This window comes from Epinephelus fuscoguttatus, linkage group LG8 (genome assembly GCF_011397635.1).
Source record: "Epinephelus fuscoguttatus linkage group LG8, E.fuscoguttatus.final_Chr_v1".
NCBI lineage: Eukaryota > Metazoa > Chordata > Actinopteri > Perciformes > Serranidae > Epinephelus > Epinephelus fuscoguttatus.
This window is the reverse complement of record NC_064759.1, coordinates 2,680,332-2,694,504: the sequence shown is the minus strand read 5'-3', so window position 1 is coordinate 2,694,504 and position 14,173 is coordinate 2,680,332. Positions and strand designations below refer to the sequence as shown.

The 14,173-nt window shown below is 43.6% G+C and overlaps 1 protein-coding gene across 2 annotated transcripts in view; it reads left to right on the top strand.

Moving 5' to 3' along the window:
- Nucleotides 1-14,173, top strand: part of nek11 (NIMA-related kinase 11) — a 117,303-nt gene that overhangs the window by 50,013 nt on the left and 53,117 nt on the right. Inside the window, exons 7-10 of one of the 2 annotated variants that reach the window (XM_049583403.1) lie at nucleotides 3,434-3,583; nucleotides 4,160-4,238; nucleotides 9,359-9,429; nucleotides 13,711-13,830. In XM_049583403.1, the coding sequence (XP_049439360.1) occupies nucleotides 3,434-3,583; nucleotides 4,160-4,238; nucleotides 9,359-9,429; nucleotides 13,711-13,830 (420 nt within the window). Of the gene's footprint in view, nucleotides 1-3,433; nucleotides 3,584-4,159; nucleotides 4,239-9,358; nucleotides 9,430-13,707; nucleotides 13,831-14,173 lie in introns of both variants that reach the window. The other variant, XM_049583402.1, reaches the window with a different exon arrangement.

Sequence of the window (14,173 nt, the reverse complement as noted above, 5' to 3'; positions counted from 1 at the left end):
GGTGTCATGTGAGTATAGGTGGGGGGGCAGAGAGTCAGGGGATTGAGGAGCGAGAATAGAGTCTTGGTGTTACCTTCATTGGAGCAGATCAGGCCGGAGTAGTAATTTGACTTGGCGATTGAGTCCTTATAGTGTAACAGGTGAGTTACGTATCGTTCTTTGTGAACAGCGAGACCAGATTTTCAATGGATTCGCTCCAGTTGACGACATTTGGCTTTGATGGACCGGAGTTGGGGGATGAACCAGGGGGCAGATCGAGGGAAGGTAACAGACCGTGTTTTCACTGGAGCAAGACAGTTGAGAGTGTTGTTTAAACCATTACTGTGATGAGTAGCCAGTTCATCAGGGGTGGATGAGTGGTCAGGGATCAGATCTGGGTGATGCTGTCAAATGTGTGTTGGTTGTGTTCACAGATCTTACACAGTGGAGCAACACCAACACCCTGTCCTCGTCTTACACACAACCCTCTCTGTGTTGTAGCTGACAGGAAGCTGCAGGAGGGTTTCCCAGCTCCACTGTTTCGTTTTTCACTGTCTAATACATGTTATAGTGGATTTAGTGTTTGTTTACTTACACTTATATATCACTCCTCAGCTCCAGCAGCAGAAATAATGTTAGTATTTATGTTTGATATTGTGGCTGTAATGACCCTGCTGCCTGCAGACCGCACATGACCCTGTTGGTACGACATGATTTTCAGATATAAGTAATTAGCATGAATCAGCGATTACTAATAAACTGATGGATGCATGTTAAAGCCTTAATAATGCAACAGAAGGATGTAGTTAATTAGTAATTATTGAATGACAGATCTGGTGTTTGTTCATGCAGATAATTAGTAAAGAACAGCTGCAGGTTCACTAACTGTTACTGTTACTGGGCTGATGGATGTTGTTCTGCTGCTGCTTACTGTGCTAATAAACAGACGGAGGTAATTAGAGAGGAGGCGGCAGAAAGTGAAGCAGGTCCTTAATTAACTGAACAAACATAGTGAAGACAACAGAAACTGAGAAAGAAAGGAAATACAAACAGACTTCTCTGTTTTACCTCAGAAACATCTGCACTGTTACTCCTCTGGAACCAGAAATCTCAGCTGATCACTGATTGTTCAGGTATTAAAATCAGCTGTTTACTCACAGAGGGCTGTTTACCTGTTTGGAAAAACAATCAACCAATCAGAGATCTTGAGGCAGCTTTAAGAGCTGTGATTGTAGCCTGCAAAAGTCTCCAGAAGGAAATTGAGCCACTGTATGTTTCTGCAAAGCACGGATACATTACATTTGTGTGCTTCATGGGTATCAGTTTGTAAAGCAACATAGTCTATGAGCTGATGTTGTGGTCCAGAGGTGGACGGGATGGTGGAAGGCGGCTGGAAGCTACAGACCACTGCAGGGCTGTCAAAGACCAACAAAACCTGTTGTTTTTTAGCGAGATATTGCTGCATTTCCAGCAGGTTTTCAGCCATGACACGTGGGTATTTAAAGGACCCGTCACTGTATTTCCAGCCTGGATAGTGCCATGAGAAGCAGTTGTTTTTTACCTAAACCAAACCACATGTTACGTACAGCTTCTTTGGAGCGTAAAGTTTCAACATATCCACTACATAATATACAAATGTAATGTATCTGCAGTTTGCAAAAACATACAAAGCTAACATTTATTCTGGTGATTGGTTTGTTAAGTGTCGTGTCCCTTCATAAACCAGCTAACTACAAGAGTGTTCTAAATGAAGACATTTTTCTAATAAGTTTCATAAAATCATTTATCATTCTGTTCTCTCAGTTTTAATGTCTGGTAGTCACCATAAACTTTTTTGTCCGGTCTCCTCACCACCTGTAGTTTCTGTACATGATCAAAATTTTCTTTAGTATAATTTCTCCTAGCTGACGCTCACTAATGTGACATTAGTTCTCTTTGGTTCTCTTTTGCAACATAACAGGATGCTTTCAGACTATTTCAAACAAAGTGGATCATCTGGGGTAGTTAAGTGTGGATAATGTTAGTTGATTCATGAAATGAAGGGACACACTTTTTAATCTTTGGGTTAGGGGATAAGCGTCAAGTACTTTTAAGTCAACAGACTCAAGTCCAAGTGAAGTCACAAGTCGTCGGTGTTAAAGTCCACGTCGACTTTCACTTTTTTTTTTTTTTTTTTGATTTTATCAAGTTGAATCTGAGGCTGCTTTCACACCTGCCCTGTTTGCTTCAGTTCAATGGAACCCAAGTTTGTTTGCCCCCTCAGTGCGGTTCATTTGTGCAGGTGTGAACACAGCAATCACACTCAGGTGTGAACACAGCAATCACACTCAGGTGTGCACCAAAACAACCGGACCGAGACCTTCTTGAAGAGGTGGTCTCAGTCCGGTTCCAAAGGAACTCTGGTGCGGTTGGTTTGTGGTGAGAAGGTGTTCCGACCTGGATGTGAAGCAACTGCAGTCACATGACACATTGTTTGGGTGAAACATGAGCATGTTACAGTCCTGGAGGATTATTAATGTGCACCTCCTCCTGTACTGCCTTAATATGCACATTCAGCACATCCAATGCATCAAAACATTGTTTTCTAGTTGGAGCCGCGTTTGCCTCGTTTTCAAACTGTATGCTTTGACTAAAATGAACAATGACAGCAATATAGTCCACGATGAGCAGCGCTAAAATCAACCTGCGTAGTTGTCCCTCCATTGTGACATTAGAAAGTGTCACATTTATCTTGCAAGTGTACTCTTCTTCAACGTTTGCTTTACTTCCTGGATTTTTCCCACATGGAAATTCTGACCAATCAAGAGCAGCTTTCTCACACAAGGCATTTGATCTGGTCCTCTTGTAAATGCTGCCGTGAGAACACCAACCAACTCTAGGCAATTATACAACTTTGGAACAACATGAGTCCCTGATTCAGACCAGAGGAGACCACTCTAGGGCTGACAGCAGCCCGAAGTCATCAAATTTATTGAAGTCATGTGACTCGAGTCCACACCTGTGCTCATATCACAGGAACAGAATGAACTGAAGTAAAGTTTCTGAGTTTTGTTTTCCATCAGAAATGTTGTGACAGTTCTGAGAAGCCTCTCCTCCGTCAGCTGCCGTCTTTAATCTTCATAGTTTAACAGAGGAAATAGTTTTCACTCAGAGTGTGAACAAGACTGAGAGGCTTCACTGCATTTAAATTAGACCTCAGATCAGCCAGCTGCTGCTGCTGCCCTCATCTATTCATCCAAACTGCACAGATCTGGATCGACCAGCACTGCAGACTGTTTTAAAAACAGGTGCAGTGAAACGTAGCCGTGGTTGATGGCAGGAAGGAGTGACGGACTGTTGGTCATGATGTTAAAAACAAGCTGACTCAAAGAGAAGAGACGGCTGCTCTTTAATGGAGTTTAAAAGTGTGAGTGTGTGTGTGTGTGTGTGTGTGTGTGTGTGTGTGTTGTTGCAGGGCTCTGGGCTGCCTCCTCTATGAGATGTGCTCCCTGACTCACGCCTTCCAGGGTCCAAACTTCCTGTCTGTGGTGATGAAGATCGTGGAGGGAGAAACCCCGACGCTGCCCAGTGGATACTCGGAGGATCTGAACTCTGTCATGCAGAGGTGAGGAGGACGCCACGCCAGCTTTTCTGAGACGTCGCTGAGGGTTTGTCTCCTTTTAGTAAGACAAACTCCGACTTATTAATATGCAAATACAGATAATTACTGAGCACACAGGAGGAATGGCAGTGATGATAATTAAGTTCTCCTCAGAGGAGGAACAGATGGGCTGACTTATAGACTTCCGTCTCATGTTACTGTGACGAGTTCACTGTCATGTCTGCAGGAGGATAAAATGCACTTAATGTGGCTTTAGTTTTTCATGGATGTGAACCCAGGTTTTTGACCAATCAAAGAGTTTTCTGATCATCAGTTCTTTATAGTGCTGATGTTAAAAATTAATACACTGTGTGCAGGTCGCTGCTTCACATAAAACACAGAGACAATGTTTGATATGCAAAAAACAGGTCTGTGTGAAATATCAAACTGTACTACGTTAATAATTAAACATTAGAAATGAAACTGTCTCCAGACATGATGCTCTGTGAGGCTGCTTTGATATTTATATACATAAAAATATTTCTCTGCTTGTTGAGCTCTTCATCGACACTGACCCACTGTTTTGTCTCTGTGAACCAGGATGCTGCAGAAACAACCAGCATCCAGACCTTCTGCTGCAGAACTTCTCAAGACCAAGTTCATGGAGGAGAACATGAAGGTTGGACTCTTTGAACACTGTAAACATGTGAACATGTTCCTGTGTGAAGAGCTGTGTGATGTTTGAGACGAGAGCTGCAGCTGTTATTGTGTTTTATGACTCATAACAATGACGACCAGTCAGCACAGCACTGAGTGTGCTTATCTTGAGTCCAGCTGTTTGAGCTCCAAACAAAATGTGAAGAACATCAGTCGTCTGAGATCAGTGTTAGTTTTGACAACTATTTTAGATTTAGTCTTGAGATTAAAATGTTTATTAGTTTTAGTCACATTTTAGTTATTTTTATGCTTCATAGTTTTAGTCAATGAAAAGTTATTCTGTTTATTTGTTTTTCTCTTTAAACTGATCCAGTGAGTCTGATTCATGGATCATAAATCAGACTCAAGGTGACAGGTTGTATAAGATAATGTGTGTGTCATGTCTCCAGCAGTGTGTGACAGGTTTAAGGGCTGATTTACGAGCACACACTTACTGATCATCATCTGAAAAGCTCAACATCTCTCTATTGATGCTCTCAACAAATAACTAATGTGAGCCAACTAGGATTTGTCCCCAGGTTCATTGTAAACTCTGACTTATCCATGTGACTGTTAAGAAGCAGAAACATAACTTGTTTCTTCATGTGCAACATGTTAGTCTGGAGGTTTAAACTGGTGTCCTCTCACAGAGTTGGTGATTCAAACTAAACTTTGATCTCTGTCAGAGAAAACTGATCTGAGTTCAGACTGTTGACTTACAGCACAGCTACACTCACAGATAACTGAGCCTCCTACCTGCCTGTCAAACACCATCAACCCACAAACCTTCTCCAGTCCGGACTGAGTGGAGTCCTGCGGGGTGAAGCTGTGAAGGCTGCGAGCGGAGCTAGCTGCTAACAGCCACCGCTGCAACTAACAAACTCCACAAATCCATTCAGCAGCTCCACCATCCACAGTCAGACACACACGGCTGATTATTTACTGCTGAGTTACAGCTCACAACTCGCACCAACGGAAACATCCTGGTGCAGACTATTTACTGGAGTTTACCAGCCTGTGGCTCATCAGGCATCTGAAGATCATTACAAGCACGGCTGTTCTTGGCTTTCAATGTCCGACAGTCCACCACTAACATTCTTGTCACGTCTCGTCTCAAAATGTAACAGAATTTTCTTCTTAGTTTTTAGTGTCAAGATCTATTTTTAGCTCATTTTCTTCTTGTTTTCGTCACTGAAAAAAGGTCGTTGACGAAATTTATACTTGTGCAGAGCAGCCCAGGCTCACCAGTGGAGAAGGGAGGGTGAGCCATGGGTGCTATGTTTCCACATGTAAATGTGGCTAGCCGCCTGTCTGTCAGCACAGCCAAAAATAAAATAACACAAAAGGCAAAACATTTATCTTCACCACCTAACAGTTCAATCAAGAGATCCTCGACATGTCTCTTGGCAAAACAAATTCAAAAGTAAAACACCAGTAGGCTTGTGTTCCTCCACCTGCACCCTGCAGTATTTCTCTTCAGCCAAATACTGACTTCAGAGGTTTTTCCACTAGGCAGTCAGACCATCAGTGTGTGACCACTCGTTAATTGATACCTCGTCACGACAGCATTTAATTAAGACTTGACAGCATCTGAAGTGTTTGAAGTGTGTGTTAAGTTCCACTTGGTGGCACTGAGAGCTGGTGGACTGTGATCTGTACAGTGTGTGTGTCAGCAGCACACGCATGTACGAGCACTTTGACTCCATGTATTAAGGTACTTGTGGGTGCTTGCAGGCTGACCCATTTCATGCATCATGCACACAAACACACACACACACACACACACACACACACACACGTAAAGCCCATTACCCATAACACCATGGTATGAAATTACTCACATTCATGCATTTTCTCTCATTCTCACACACACTAACAGATGAGGAGTGTGTGTGTGTGTGTGTGTGTGTTGGTGTGTGTGTGTGTTGGTGTGTGTTGGTGTGAGAGCAGGATATTATTGTCATACAGTTCTTCATAAATCATGGCTGCAGGCTGGATGCTCTTCTTCCTGTGTGGATGCGCGGGGCACCTGAAGAGAGATAACACACTTACGGACTCGGTTGCCATGGTTTCTGCTGAAATATCATTATGCTGATAGGATTCGTTACTGCGCCGCGGCACTGTGGGGCATCACAGCGGAGAGAGGGGCTCTTCAGCTGAGGGGAAAACATTTAGAAACCAGAGTGACTGTCAGAGAGAGGAAGAGAGAGGAAGACGACTGGTCCGTTATCTCGTTTAATCTCTCGAGCTCATCTACATGTTAGGATGTTTCTTAAAATTGGTTTTGGTCAAAGTGGATTTCATCATTTTGGGTTTTATCATACGGGATAGAGGACCAGACACTAGGAAGATACTCCGACCTGAGGGAGAATAAAGCATGTTTTTTTTCCATAACTTAGGTGTTATGAAAAAACTCTGACTGATCTCATGTATCCCTGGAAATAATCATGAGAACGTCACCAAACTCACATGCAAAACACACACATGAATTACAGCCGGAAATTAAACAGGAAATCAAAAATCCAAACGGTTTGTACATATAGGCCTGTGTGTCTGTCATTAAAGTGAGGAGAGTAATCAAAGTGTCATTTATATGAACCTGAGACTGTTATCTTATTATGAAAGTAGATGATTTGCGTCTTCACTTCTCCGTCTGATAGTTCTGCTCACATCAATACCAGTGAAAGTCCGATTTACTCTGCAGCTACAGATGAAAACACACTCTGGGTGCAGAGCTTTCATCCCTCAGCTGTTAATGAAAGTGGACCTGTGCTCCGCCTCGCCACGCTGAAAAGGAAACGGGAAGACTCAGAGGAGTAAAAGAACACTGAGAGAGAGGTGTTACACAGAGGAGTTGGCTTTAATGTCCAAAAAACAAAGTGGAGTCTGGAGGTGTGCTCAGACAGAAAGAAGTGAATTCTTCCGGGTGGATTCAGCAGCTAATCGCGTCCACTCACATCCTGCTGCTGACTCTGTGTGCAGTCACAACACCGCACAGTAAGAGCTGCTAAATGTCTCTACAAGGCCCTCAGAGTGTTTTTCATATACTTTGAAATGAGGTTTAAATTGAACTCCTGTATGATGTATGGACTCCCTCTCAGTCACCACTGATGACCTACCCTCACTGTGATTATCTGCAGAGACTCTGCCCATCTGCCGGGGGTTTTTAAATTTTCCTCTAATGCGTTGAGGACGTTGGCACAGAGCGCTCAGATAAGGGTCAGAACTTTATTAAAAGGTAGTGACGGTACAGGTGCCAGAATGTAAGCGACATGTATCCAAGAGTATGCAAATGTAGAGAGGCTACACGCCAGGTGGACAGAGCTTCATTTTCACTCTCACTGGCAATACTCATTACAAACAGTAGCCAGAGATTGTGGTGTAGATTACCTTTAACAGTAGTAGATCGCTTGTAGAGTCTCTGGATGGAGCTGTGTGGAGCGTAGTAAGTGTCCTCGGGTGACGTGACTTGAGTCAGTGTCAGTTGAAAAGTGCAAGTTTGAAAGGTAAAAAGTTTTGGAGGTGTGGAGTCGGAAGGAAAGAAGTGAGACCTCTTAGTCCGTAGCTCATCTCTACAGCAGGTTACAGGTTAGCTGCTAACAACATATCAAACCTGCACAACTGTCAGAGGGAGAGGTGCATTGTGGGTAATGTAGACAGCCAGGTTTTGACACGGAAGACGAATATATGGGATAAAAAAGACGATAGTGTCTGATTAATGACTGTATATAGAGGTGGATGACTTGTCTTCACGTCCTCGCCCTGAACTGAGAAAGAAGCCCAAACATCCTAAATACAGCCGCTGCCATCTTGTATCTGTTCACATGTTGAGTCAGTAGGTGTTTCTCGGTCTGTGTTCTTGTAGACTTGTGAAACGTCATCAGTTGCAGCCAAAGTACTGATCCAATTCAAAGTCCAGCCAAGTACAGTCCAAATGCCCAGATGTGAACTTGCTTTGCCCGTTCCATCAGGAATGCATCGAGAGGGGACTTGTATGGACTTTTGACAGCCAGTCTGAACTCCCAAGTGTGCAAGTCCGAACTTGGCATACTTGGTATTGAGAAACGCCTAGAGTCTGCGCAGTAGTGATCTCCAGGGTCTCCACCCATTCATCTGTCAGACCAGTCGTGAGCAGCACCACTGATCACAAGCGCAATGATTGGCCCACACAGCTGTCAATCCAACCCGGTCTCACTCCCAAGTCGTGGCAAACCGGCGCTTGGTCAGTGACCTCCGGCGTCAGACAGCGACAAAAGAAGCCATCCTTTTACGTCAGCATGATACATGGCTGGTCGATGTTACGGTTTAACAACACATCAGGGCATCAGGGGAAAACACAGCTGGATAACAACAAGAGTTAAGCTGGCAAAAGCCCTAGTAAGGCTTGTGGGAGGGGAGGTGGATGGGTCCAACAAACACCGAGGTTCACCCAGGAGGCCGGTGTTCACTTCCTGCAAGATTCTTAAGCCAAACCCTGTTCTTTTTTCCTAAACCCAACCACGTCAAAAAACATCATTTTGCAGTGTTGTACTGACGCAGTGCTTTTATTTTGAAAGAGACTGTATGCAAACTGTACATTTCCTGTGAAAACAGAAGTGTATTTTGAAAACAGACAATGCATGTAACAGGCTGAAGTTGACACGGCGTCCCAGAACGTCAACAACCAACGCTGAACATCATATCTCGACATGTAAAGTCCATGACCAAACGTGGACATGTGATGAGGTCACAGTGAGAATGAGTTGAAAAAGAAGCCGAGGCGCTAATAGGTACCTTCAGCGTCATTATCACCCCCTGAGGGGCGTGAAAAAGTGACAAAGTGACAGTATGTGACGACCCAGGAATTAGAAGAGGATGTTTCACTGAATGCAGAACAACGTGTTTCTGTCAGTCGGCGGATTTACTGACATGTTATTCATTTTAACTTCATTTTTGTGAGAAATAAAAATCGAGTACACTAATTTTATTTTATTATTTTCTTCACTGAAGTTGTGGACAGATGTGGAGGAACATTTAAATGATTCAGATTAATAATAAAGATGATTTCTGATGTTTCACAAACATGAATCATCACTTTCAAAATGTGTCTCTGTGTTTCTCCAGAAAATGAAGGACCGGTTTGTGTTTGTGTCGTCGGGAGGAGAGGAAGATGCTGAACTCATCGCCAAGAACATGTAAGACTCCTCCTCTTCCTCCTCCTCCTCCTCTTGCTCATATCTGTTACTCCTCCTCACCATCATACACCTCAATTACATTTTCCTGTTTATCATCCTCTACTCATCTTCATACTGTTTTTCATCCCTTCATCTTGCTCTTCCTCTTTCCTTTTGTTCCTGCGTCGCCTCCTTTCTCCTCTCGTTTCTCTCCCCTCAGGCTGTTATTTTTTTTTACCTCATTATACAACTTCTTCTCCTCTTCCTCCTTCCTTATTCACCTCACTTTCCTCTTCCTCATCCTCTGCTTCCTCTCTGTCACATCTTGTTGTTCTTCCACCTAATTTTTCCTCGCTTCCTCTTTTCTCTCCTCTCTTCTCCCTCCTTCATCACCCCCCACTAATTTCCCCTCTTCTTTTTCTTTGACCTCCTTTTCCAGCCACTGTTGCTCTTCCTCACACTTTCTTTCTCTCGCCTTCTTCTTGTTCTTCGTCCTCCTCATCTTCCTCTTTCTCCTGTTCCTTCTTTTTGATGTTACTCACCTCCCCCTCTTATTCTACCTTCTCCTGTTCCTCCTGTTTTCCAGTTTTCCTCTTCTTTTTTCCTCTCATTCATTGCCTTTTGAACGACCTTTTGCCGTTTTTCTTCTTTTACTTCTCAGCTTCCTCCTCCTCCTCCTCTTCCTCCTCATCTTTCTTTTTCTTTTATCTTAATCTTTCTGCCTTTTCTTGCCTCCTTCCTATTTTCTTCTGCGCATTCCTCCTCTTCATTATGCTTCACACACACACACACACACACACACACACACCTTGTAATATAACAGTGTGTGTGTGTGTGTGTACATCACAGCAGTTTTTGAGGTACACGTTTCAATTCTTCAATGATAAAGACATTTACTATGAATGTAAATAAGAGCTTGTTAATAAAACATCCAGGGGGAGGATTCCTCTGACCCTCCTACACAGGTCCAGGTTAAGAGTTGATGTCATATTAACTTGTGTTGCTCTGCCGGTCTGAATCTCGGCAGCGATGCAGAAAACAGCTTTTCCATTCCCACTGACCTGCTAAATATGTTTGCTGTCGATGACTTCACCGTGTTGTTTCCAGATCAGTGAAGATTCAGACAGAAATACAAGCTAACACGACGTATGAATAGAGAGGAAGCTTCTAATTGTTTAATCAGCCTGATCAAAACACAATTATTGTGTTATTGCTCACAGATTGTTGTCTGCTGCACACACACACACACACACACACACACACACACACACACACACACACACATGCACACAGACAGGCAGGTTGGTTTTAAGAACACAGGTGAGACACTTCCTCTGTACCAACAGGCGGCCATGTTGATTGAGAATAAGAGAGGGGGGACAGTTAACACAGGTGGATAATTATAATAATAATAACTTTATTTGTAGAGCTTAAAGTGCTTATTGTAAAGTAACTGGTAATTAAATCAATTGGCCACTTTATTAGGGACACCTTACTAGTACCAGGTGGGACCCCTTTTTAATTCTTGGTGTCACAGACTCAACAAGGTGCTGGAAACATTCCTCAGAGATGTTGGTCCATATTGACATGATGACATCACACAGTTGGTCCATGATGAGAATCTCCCGTTCCAGCACATCCCAAAGGTGCTCTATTGGACTGAGATCTGGTGACTGTGGAGGCCATTGGAGTACAGTGAACTCATTGTCATGTTTGAGATGATGTGAGCTTTGTGACATGGTGCGTTATCCTGCTGGAAGTAGCCATCAGAAGATGGGTACACTGTGGTCATAAAGGGATGGACACGCTCAGCAACAATACTCAGGTAGGCTGTGGTGTTTAAACCATGCTCAGTTGGTACTAAGAAAATCTACACCATTACACCACCAGCAGCAGCAGCAGCCTGGCGTTGATACAAGGCAGGATGGATCCACAACACATCTGAATGTGTTTTCCAATCTTCTATTGTCCAGTTTTGGTGAGAAAACCCGTGTGAATTGTAGCACTCAGTTTCCTGTTGTTAGCTGACAGGAGTGGCACCTGGTGTGGTCTTCTGCTGCTGTAGCCCATCTGCTTCAAGGTTGGACAAGGTGTTGTTGCTTCAGAGATGCTCTTCTGCACACCTTGGTTGGAACCAGTGCTTATTTGACTTCCTGTTGCCTTTCTATCATCTTGAACCAGTCTGGCCATTCTCCTCTGACCTCTGGCATCAACAAGGCATTTTGGCTCACTGGATATTTTCTCTTTTTGGGACCATCCTCTGTAAACCCTAGAGATGGTTGTGCTGAAAATCCCAGTAAATACTCAGAGCAGCCCGTCTGGCACCAACAACCATGCCACGTTCAAAGTCACTTCAATCACCTTTCTTCATCATTCTGATGCTCAGTTTGAACTTCAGCATAATTAGCAGTTTGTAATGAGCATTTGAACAGGTGTACCTAATAAAGTGGCCAGTGAGTGTATATCGTATTGGTCAAATAAACGTAATAGAGTAAAAAAGTATACAGAAAATTCAAATCCTCAAGTACAGTGCAAGTGACTTGGAACACCTGGTCACTGTGCTCCACTGGGATCAGACGGACCCAGCAGAGACTCAACTTTCTCAGGACATTAAAACGAGCATCACGTTCTCCAAACATTCTCACTACACTCTACAGAGCCACAGTTGAGAGTGTGCTGACATGGTGCATCACCACCTGGTCCTCCAGCTGTTATTTTGCAGACACAAAGGCCTTACAGAGGGGAGTCAGGGGAGCCGAGGAGCTCACTGGAGTCCCCCTACGCTCTGTGCAGGACCTGTTCCAGAGTCGACGCCTTCAGAAGGAGCTGAACACTGTCAAAGATCCGTCACGCCCCCTCCACAAACTCTTTGATCCTCTGCCATCAGACAAACAGTGCAGGAGGACCACAGGACTGATAAACAGCTTCCTCCCTCAGACTGTCAGGCTGCTGAATCCACCTGACTCTGCTGCTGAGATTTGATTTGCACTTTGTTCCCATTATCTGTCCTGGACACTTAATTTTATTAGTACACTTCACATGGCACATTTTATCTTTACACCTGTACCAGTACTTTTTAATGATGTTATTTTTTTGCATTGCTTTCACAGACTGTTTGTTTTTAGTGTTTGATTTTATCACTACTGTTTGTTTTTATAGTGGTTTGATTGCTGAAGGGTGGTTTTAGTGTTCGTGTCCTCTCATGATGATATTTATTTCTCTATTTTGCACCTGAGACTGCCGAGAAACTTTCATTCTGCTCTGCACATCAAATGTACGACGAAATGACAGTAAAGCAGAACTGAACTGAGTTGAATTGAAAGCACCAGGGATGAGCGAGTACGCCATTATCTGTATCTGCACTTGGAGTTTATGCCAGAAGTGGATTGGGCCTTCTGCAACTCATCCTCACTGTGACCTCGTCCACGTCCACATATGACGTCCAAGGTACCCTGGGTGTGTTGGTTGTTGACGTTCTGGGACGCCGTGTCAACTTCAGCCTGTTACATGCATTGTCTGTTTTCAGAATACACTTCTGTTTTCACAGGAAATGTACAGTTTGCATACAGTCTCTTTCAAAATAAAAGCACTGCAGATTGACCTTTTTTTCCTTCAACAAACACATGGTTGGGTTTAGGAAAAAAAGAGCAGGGTTTGGCTTTAGAATCTTACAGGAAGTGAACACAGCTCTCTCAGGTGAAAGTTTGTTGGACTCATCTATCACCCCTCGCTCGCCCGACTCTGACTTTTGCTGCCTTAACTTTTGTTCTTGTCCCGCCACGTTTCCCCCTGATGCTCCCGGGTGCCGTTGAAGTATAACGGCAACCAGCCGCGTATCATGCCGACGTTAAAGGACGCCTTTTTTTTTGCTGGTTTCTGACGCTGCAAGTCACTGCCCAAGTGCTGGATTTTGATGTTTTCATCGTCGTCGTCATCAGAAGTTATTTTGAGCCTGAAATTTAAATGGATTGACCAGAAGTTGTGATATTTACTACTTCCAAGAAAAGCATTTACAGAACAGCCTCAGAACCGAGCTTCAGATCATGTTGTAGCACAGGAGTAACAGATTGCTACCAGAACAAGGAACAAGTTCAGATGATGACACATATCACTCATGTGATACTCGTACATCATCTGTACCAGATACTCATTTCATCCAAGTGTTTGGCTCAACCCTATGAAGTACAGTGCTTTGGTGAATATAGTTGCTTTCCATATTTTGTAAATTATGCGAGGTTATTGGACATTTTTAGATGACTGACGTCTGTGTGTGTGTGTGTGTGTGTGTGTGTGTGTCAGCAGGCAGACAAAGGTTCACCTACAGACGCTAATGGAGAGGTCAGAGGTTGACAAGATGACGCCGAGAGAGAGAATGAGGCTGCGAAAACTGGAGGCTGCTGACGAGAAGGCAAAGCGACTCAGGTAACACACACACGCACACACACACACACACACACACACACACACACACACTCGACTCACTTGTACTTTACTTGAGTATTTCCATTTTATGCATCTGCATCCTCCTCCTCTTCATCTCAGAGGTAACTGTTGTGCTTTTTGTTGCTCTACATTTGTCTGACAGCTTTAATTACTTTTCATCCCCTTCCTGTCCAGTGAAAACCATGTATCTCCAGATGTGTTGATGTTGAGTGTTTGTGATCACAGCTACATAAAGTCTTTAAACCCCCTCCTGGATCAGCTGAAAAGTCGTCGTCACAAAGCTGAAAACAAGCTGTTATTCTGAATTTCTAGAGATACGTAC